Here is an 8086-nt window from a genome sequence, read left to right on the forward strand (position 1 = left end):
TGTATCCGTTGTGTGTGTTCTGTCATTTCCGCAAAGGAGTTAAGCACAGCCGTTGAAAAGTAGGTGGCGTCATCACTGTAATAGAAGCTTGGCATGTAGATGTCTACAGGCAGAACTTGAAGTTAACACTGCACATATCACATAGGTGATGTGTGGAAACCATGACTATGACCATCAACCATGACCATGTTCAGTCCATTTACACAGTTTTTCCTTTTTAATGGCGAATCATCAAATTTGACCGCCATGCCAGGCCATGCTATTGACACGCCGTTTGATCAATCAAAAAAAGCTTTGCAAAATTACATCACAAAGGTGTTGGGATGGCACAGCCCACATTTGAAGTTGATCTGATCAAATCCCTAGGAGGAGTTCGTTAAAATATGGAGGGTGTAAATGGAAAATCCTCGCACATTCAATCAAATATGGCTGACTTCCTGTTGGGTTTAGGTTAATGGTCCAAGAGGCTTATTTTTAAATCTGAACACGATACATATACCTACCAAGTTTGGTGAATGTAGGCCAAAGAGAAAGGAGGGAGCTTTGGTTTTGTGCACTCATGCACCAGCTATTTTCACCAGTTCGGACATGTGTGCCAATTTCTACAACTTTTCATGTATGTTAAGCCCCCCAAAAATGCGTTGAATGGGGAAGCATAAGAATACTAATAATTCTAACAAAACACAATAGGGACCTCACAGCGGTCACTGTTCGGGCCTAAGAAATGCTTTCTATTGCTCCTTTGTAAAAGCTGACAAGAACTTGAGTGGGAATTTGGCCTTCTTAAGTTTCCTCAAGAAGCGTTTCTGAGCTTTCACCAGCGTGGAGATGTAAAATGACCATGTCAGGTTCTCTGTGATGCTGATTTACTCATGTTCACTCTCAGCAGGACTCTCCTCACATCTGCTGTGGATACTGACAGTGGCCGGTCCTCTGGAGGTGGAGTAGACTTTACAGCTGACTCCTTGTTGAGGAGATCAAAGCGAGCAGAAAAGGTGTTCAGTTCATCTGGAAATGTGGCCTCACACATGATGGGGGAGCTCCTGCTTTTGTAGTCTGTGATGTTCTTGATGGCCTGCCACATATCTTTGGTGTTGTTGGTGTTGAGGTCTCTCTCCAGTCTCTGCTGAGGTCTCCGCTTTGCCTCCTTGATGCCAGCTTTTAGTCTCTCCCTGGCGGTGCTGTAAGCTTCTTTATCACTAGACCGAAAAGCAGCTTTTTTGGCTCTGGATAGAGCCCTCACCTCTCCATTCATCCAGGCTTTCTGATTGGGGAATGATTTTATCGTCTTAGTGATCACCACATCATCAACATATATGCTGATGTATGATGTCACTGATGATGTATATTCCTCAAGGTTGATGTGGCTCTCCTGGGTGGCAGCCTCTCTGAACATACTAAAATCCGTGCTCCCAAAACAGTCCTGTAGAGCTGCTGTAGATTCATCTGTCCACACTTTGACTATTTTAATTGCTGGCCTAACCCTTTTACCTACCACCCCCATAACCCAGAACTCTGGCCTGAAGGTTCTGTTGTGCGGCGATACTATGAGCCACGTAAGGCAGAATTGACAGGTTTGGTGAAGATTGGTGTACCCAGTTCAACACTTGGAGCAGCTGTACCGATTGGGGCTATGGCAGTACCGTCCTCTTAAATTCTTCCATGCGTGTTGTATCTTACAGCTGTCAGGGGCAGCAGCGCAGGGGACAGGGCCCAGCATGTAGTTGTTGATAATATTTATGTTTACAGGAAACATTTTTACCTAGACAAGATTTGGGAAAATTTAACTCTTTTAAAGACAATTTCCACGGTGCTGGTGAATCTACAACTGACCTCTCTATGGGAATAGTGAGAGAAAGGATAGCAGGAGGTGTAGCTATCCTCTGGCACAAAAAGTTGGACTCAGTGATAAAAGTCATAAGGCTGGAAGTTGACTGGTGCATTGCAGTACAGTTAGAGTTTAACAACAAAAAGTTTATTATCCTTAACGTATATACACCATATGAGTGTCAGCAGAATGAGGATGAATACTTGAATAGACTTTCTTTATAAATTCTTTTATTCATGATAATCATTCCACGAGTGTATAGGTGTTTGGTGAAATGAATGTTGATCTTTCAGACAGAAGTTCATTGTTTGCTAAACATATGCAACAGTTTTGTGATGACAATAACCTTATATTATCTAGTCAACTGTTGTTACCTGCAGATAGCTAGTCTTACATAAGTGAAGCCTGGCACACGACATCATGACTTGATCATTGCATTAGCACAACAGATGCCCATGCTATTTTGCGTTATACTGTAGGAAAACATATATTCTTCTGAGTATATTTACCAAAAAGTGCAATTAAGTGTTTTAATTTAAATTGTAATGATAATGCTCATCGTGAAGCTCTCTGTGCTATGTATGATTGTATTGTGGGAGCTGTGTTGACCATACTTTACTTACTCTGATAAGGCACATAACATCAAGCCAGGTTGGAGTAAGTTGTAGCTGCACATAATGCGGAAGCTAAGGAGGCATTTAAAGCTTGGGTTCTGGCTGGTAGACCCAGACAGGGACCTGTCCTGGACCTCAAAAAGATCACTAATGCTAGGTATAAATATGCAGTTTGTTATGTTTGCAAACACAAGCAAGTCATGAGAGTGGACTCTGTGGCTGAAAAGCTACTTTGTAATAATACCATTGACTTTTGGAAGGAGGTGAGAGCCCTAAACAAGAGTAACCAGAGTATGCAGGTTAGATGGGTTAATAGAGTCTCTGCTCTGTTTGGCATCAGGAGTACAACAAGGGGGGTTACTCTCCACAGCCCTCTTCAACATGTATATGAAAGATTCATCAAAACAACTAAGAGGCTGCAAAACTGGCTATATGATTGGAAACGCTCTAATAAATCATCTTATGTATGCCGATGATCTGGCTATTGTTTCTCCTAGCAGTGCTGGATTTCAACATGTGGTGAATCTTCTGAATATGGGGTCAAATATGATGTGCAGTACAAGGTTAAGAAGACTGTCGTCATGATATGAAGAACTAAAGGGAATTAAGGACCTCAGACTTGCATTTTTTTATCTGTCAGGGCAAGTGCTAAGTATTTGTAATAAAACAAAATAACTGGGGCATTTCTTCACAGTTCAGTTGTCTGATGACCATGACATGTATAGGCAGTGTCCTATGCTTGCTGCTCAAGCAAATATGTTAACAAGAAAATTTTATATGTATCAGACCATATTAAGATAAGGCTCTTTAAAGCATATTGCACTCCTCTCTGTACTTCCCATTATGGGTCAAGTTTAAAAAGACAACCATACATAAGGTTCAGGTTGCCTATAATGACTGTATGCGGATATCGCTTAAAAAACCTAGGTGGTGTAGTCCAAGTGACTTGTTTTGTAAGAGTCAACACTTTCCAGGCTCTACTGAGAAATCTGATGTACAAATTTATCTGGCGACTAGATGGCTCTCAGAACAGAAATATTAAGCTGCTGACAAATCCTAGTAATAGTGTTGTACAATACCAGTCACCTCTGTGGAAGCATTAGTGTAACTGTCTTTTATAAAAATCGCCCATTTTTTCTGTGCTTTTGTATTTGTTGGTAATTTAGGAGGTGCTGTGTCTCTAATGCTGATGTACGTTTTTCTAATGGACCTTGAGTCTGTCAATAAAGCTGAACTGAACAATCAACAATCAAAACATCTATAATGGACTAATTTCAGTGATGGACTACTTACAGACGGTTTCTTAACTAGTAAGTATACAGTTATAGTGAAATATGTCAAATGACCTCCATAGAGTAATACCCGAAATATCAAATATGGACGACAGCAACTGGAATATTGTATTTTGATTAAAAGAAAAATTCTCTGACATTAGCAGATATAACAGGAAGTGGTTTCTTACCAGTGGACATGCCCAGGGGTCAGGGAAGGTGCTCAGCTTGTTCCTGCACACATTGAGGAATCTGAGGGATTTCAAGCAGTGCAGGACAGCGGTAGGCAGACTGGTCAGACAGTTATCAGACACATCCAGCTCCTCCAGCTTACGAAGGCCGATCCAGTTAGTGGCTGACAGGATTAAATGAAAGAACACAACCACAGTTTACATCAGACTTGTACGAACGACAAACTAACGACAAAAGTCCGTCCAGCAGCTGTTACTCTAAATCAGTTTGAATCCATTTTTTAAATGTTTTATTGTGTTTTAAATATATGCCAACTAGCATCTAGTGTTTAATAACAAACTTGTATTGATTAACAATAAATCCACGCTGGATTTCAAGAACAAACAGTTAAGTAGTGCCCATACAATGGGTTACTAAGACGAGCATAGAAGATTAATCAATAACTATTTTGTGATTATCGACTTTGAAGTTAAAAATTTATTTTCGGGGGGGGGGGTTCTCTTTCATATCATTGTAAAATAAATATATTTGAGTTTTGGACAGAACAAGACATCATGTTGGACTCTGATGGGAAACTATGGACATTCCAAGATTTGTCTTTGGCTGTCATCCTACAGACAGGTGGTTTGTCTGGCTTCTGATAGTCCATTTAGGTAATGACTTCCAAGTGAACAACATCACTGACACAAACTTCTGGACAAAAACAAAATATAAATAAAATATATATATATATATAAATAAAATATATCACTAGACTCTGAATTTTAATTTTGTTTAGTTTTTAGTTTTTTTTTACTTTCACGAAATGTGTACCCCTGCCTGTCATCCAGCAGCAGGACACAGAGTGTGCAGCCTGAAATTCAAACAGGCATCTTCCCGGAGGCCTTCAAAACAACTGTTTTAAAACCTTTACTAAAACCCAACTTACACAAAATGCACTGAGCATCTTGAAGGTTGGTTGGTCTTTGTGACTGTGTTAAACTGGTTCAAACACATATATCCAAGGGAGGAAGTTTTATGTCGGTCTTGGAGATCATGTGCGGGGGGGCTTCAGGTCGCGGCTGTGCAAAGCTGCCTTTGGGGTGTGTGGGGATCTGTGGTTCGGGGCTGTAGTTCTCTGGATCTTTTGGTAGGTCTGTGTGAGCTGGGCTTCCCTGGGTCTTCCCTAGGGCTGGGCGGGGTGGCCGCTCTGTGGGGCTGCCGGGGATCGAGGGGCTCTTACCACAAGCCCTGGGGCTAGATGGACCTGGCGTCGTCCTGCCTGCGGGGGCGGGTGACGGGGGTTAGGGGAGGACCATTCCTGCCTAGCCTCTCTATGACCTCTTCCCCCTCTCCCTCCGAGTTGTGTCTCACTACACACACAACCCCGATGTGGCTCTCTGCCGTTCTTCCTTGGGACGCAACGCGGCTGTGCCCGGGGCATGTGATCTCGGGTCCTTCACGCTCTATGGGGATTGCAGGGTGCCCTGGATGCTTGCGTTCTCACCTGCCTGCCGCTGGGGTCGGTGCATTGCTGTTAGGGCACCCCATTATCACTAACAACCACATTCCATGACAGGCTTGTGCACACATGCATGCACGCACACACACACACACACACACACCGCCACACACTTACGTCTACATCCACTCTCACACACACACACACACACACACACACTTACGCCTAGACTGGCAGTCTTTTTCTGTGGTTTTTGTTGTTGCTATTCGGCTTGTTGTCTCCTGTTGTCTCTCCCTGCCCTTTTTTCTTTTTTTCCCCCCCTCCCCATTCTCCAGCATGTTTCTTTACTTTCGGCAATTGATGTATTTTCTTAGTTTTTTCCTGTTGTCACCCAGTTCTTCTTTTAAAATGTTGTACTTTACTTGACTTTATGTCATATCTATGTACTCTGTATTTACCCTTATTTTTACTATTATTATCAAGTGGGATTTCTATTTATATTTTTCATCTTATTTTACATTAATCATGGCATTTTATGTTAATTATGTGTCTGCATTTTTTTAACCAGGGACAAGGATCGTACACAATATGCAACACTAATCCATGTTATTGTAACCTGTTGTTTTTTTGCATTGTCCCTGACACATAAATCAATACATTAAAAAAAAGTATATTATATATATATATAAAAAAAAATTCCCCCTCTCACCCCTTGTGGGGTGGTATGCGTCATCCTCAAGCTCGGGTCCTCTACCAGAGAGGCCTGGGAGTTTGAGGGTTCTGCGCAGTATCTTAGCTGTTCCTAGGACTGCACTCTTTGGGACAGAGATCTCTGATGTTTTAACTTGAATCTGCTGTAGCCACTCTCCCAGTTTGGGGGTCACAGCCCCCAGTGTTCCGATCACCACTGGCACCACTGTTGCTCTCTCTTTCCACATCTTTTCTAGCTCCTCTTTCAGGCCTTGGTATTTCTCAAGCTTCTCGTGTTCCTTCTTCTTGATGTTGCTGTCGCTTGGATTTGCCACATCTATCACTGCAGCCTTCTTCTGCTGTTTGATGATCAACAAGATGTCTGGTTGGTTAGCCATCACCAGTTTGTCAGTCTGGATCTGATCCTGAACATCTCCAATGTGGCCTTCTGGTAGTTAAACCCCCTCGGTTCTGATCATTTTCCCCTCTTTGATACCATGCGACCACACTTGTCCAGTCCGAACGACATTCCAGTGTCGCTGCTGTAGATCCTGGTAGTGTGGATCAGTGAGTCGATGTCTCGCTCATTTCTGGCATACAGCTTGATGTCATCCATGTAGAGGAAGTGACTGATGGTTGTTCCACTTAGGAACCGGTATCCGTAGCCAGTCTTTGTGAGGATCTGGCTGAGGGGGTTCAGGCCGACGCAGAACAGCAACGGGGATAGTGCTTTGCCTTGGTATATGCCGCACTTGATGGTAACTTGTGCAATTGGGCTTGAGTTGGCTTCCAGACTTGTTTTCCACAGCCCCACTGAGTTCTTGATGAAAGCTATTAGTATCCTGTTGATCTTGTACATTTCCAAGCATTTCAGTATCCATGTATGTGGCATTGAGTCGTAGGCTTTCCTGTAGTCAATCCAGGCAGTGCACAGATTGGTCTGCCTGGTCTTGCAGTCTCGAGTGACCGCTCTATCAACCAGTAGCTGGTCTTGGCTCTCCTGGTGTTACTGCCCATTCCCATCTGGGCCCTGTCCATGTATTGAGCCATAAGACTACTCATCTTAGCCGCTATGATGCCTGACAGGAGCAATCAGCAGTAGGTTCATTTGTGCTGCCAGGCGTTCATAGAGTGCAGTTAGTTTCTTCAGCCAGTAGGTGTGGATCATGTCAGGGCCTGGTGCTGTCCAGCTCTTCATACCTGCCACTCTTTGTTGGATGTCTGCCATTGTAATGGTTAATGGATCTTATTCTGGGAGATTGCTGTGATCTGTTCTTAGATCCACCAGCCACTGAGCACTGGAGTTGTGGGATGCCTCTTTCTCCCATATGTTCTTCCAGTACTGTTCAATGTCAGCCCTGGGTGGATCTGATCTTTTCGTAAAGAAAAGCACTGTTTTAATCAATGAAGATAACATTAAATTAATCAGAAGTACAGTCTAGACATTATTAATGTGGTAAATGACTATTCTAGCTGGAAACGGCAGATTTTTAATCGAATATCTACATAGGTGTACAGAGGCCCATTTCCAGCAACCATAAATCCTGTGTTCTAATGGTATTTGTGCTAGCTAATCATGTTAAAAGGCTAACTGATGATTACAAAACCCTTGTGCAATTATGTTAGCACAGCTAAAAACTTTTGAGCTGATTAGAGAAGCTATAAAACTGGCCTTCCTTTGAGCTAGTTGAGGATCTGGAGCATCAGCATTTGTGGGTTCGATTATACTCTCAAAATGGCCAGAAAAAGAGAAACTTTACAGTCTATTCTTGTTCTGAGAAATGAAGGCTATTCCATGCGAGAAATTGCCAAGACACTGAAGATTTCCTACAACGGTGTGCACTGCTCCCTTCAGAGAACAGCACAAACGGGCACTAACCAGAATAGAAAGAGAAGTGGGAGGTCCGGGTGCACAACTAAGGAAGAGGACAAGTACATTAGAGTCTCTAGTTTGAGAAATAGACGCCTCACAGGTCCTCAACTGGCAGTTTCATTAAATGGTACACGCAAAACGTCAGTCTCAATGTCCACAGTGACTGGCCACTCCGGG

General features: G+C 42.9%; 1 protein-coding gene across 1 annotated transcript in view; it reads right to left on the reverse strand.

Moving 5' to 3' along the window:
- The window catches only part of lrrk1 (leucine-rich repeat kinase 1), a 162588-nt gene that overhangs the window by 97857 nt on the left and 56645 nt on the right, over positions 1-8086 (reverse strand). Inside the window, exon 9 of the mRNA XM_046074025.1 lies at positions 3905-4068. Within this exon, the coding sequence (XP_045929981.1) occupies positions 3905-4068 (164 nt within the window). The remainder of the gene's footprint in view (positions 1-3904; positions 4069-8086) is intronic.

This window comes from Micropterus dolomieu, linkage group LG17 (genome assembly GCF_021292245.1).
Source record: "Micropterus dolomieu isolate WLL.071019.BEF.003 ecotype Adirondacks linkage group LG17, ASM2129224v1, whole genome shotgun sequence".
Classification (NCBI taxonomy): domain Eukaryota; kingdom Metazoa; phylum Chordata; class Actinopteri; order Centrarchiformes; family Centrarchidae; genus Micropterus; species Micropterus dolomieu.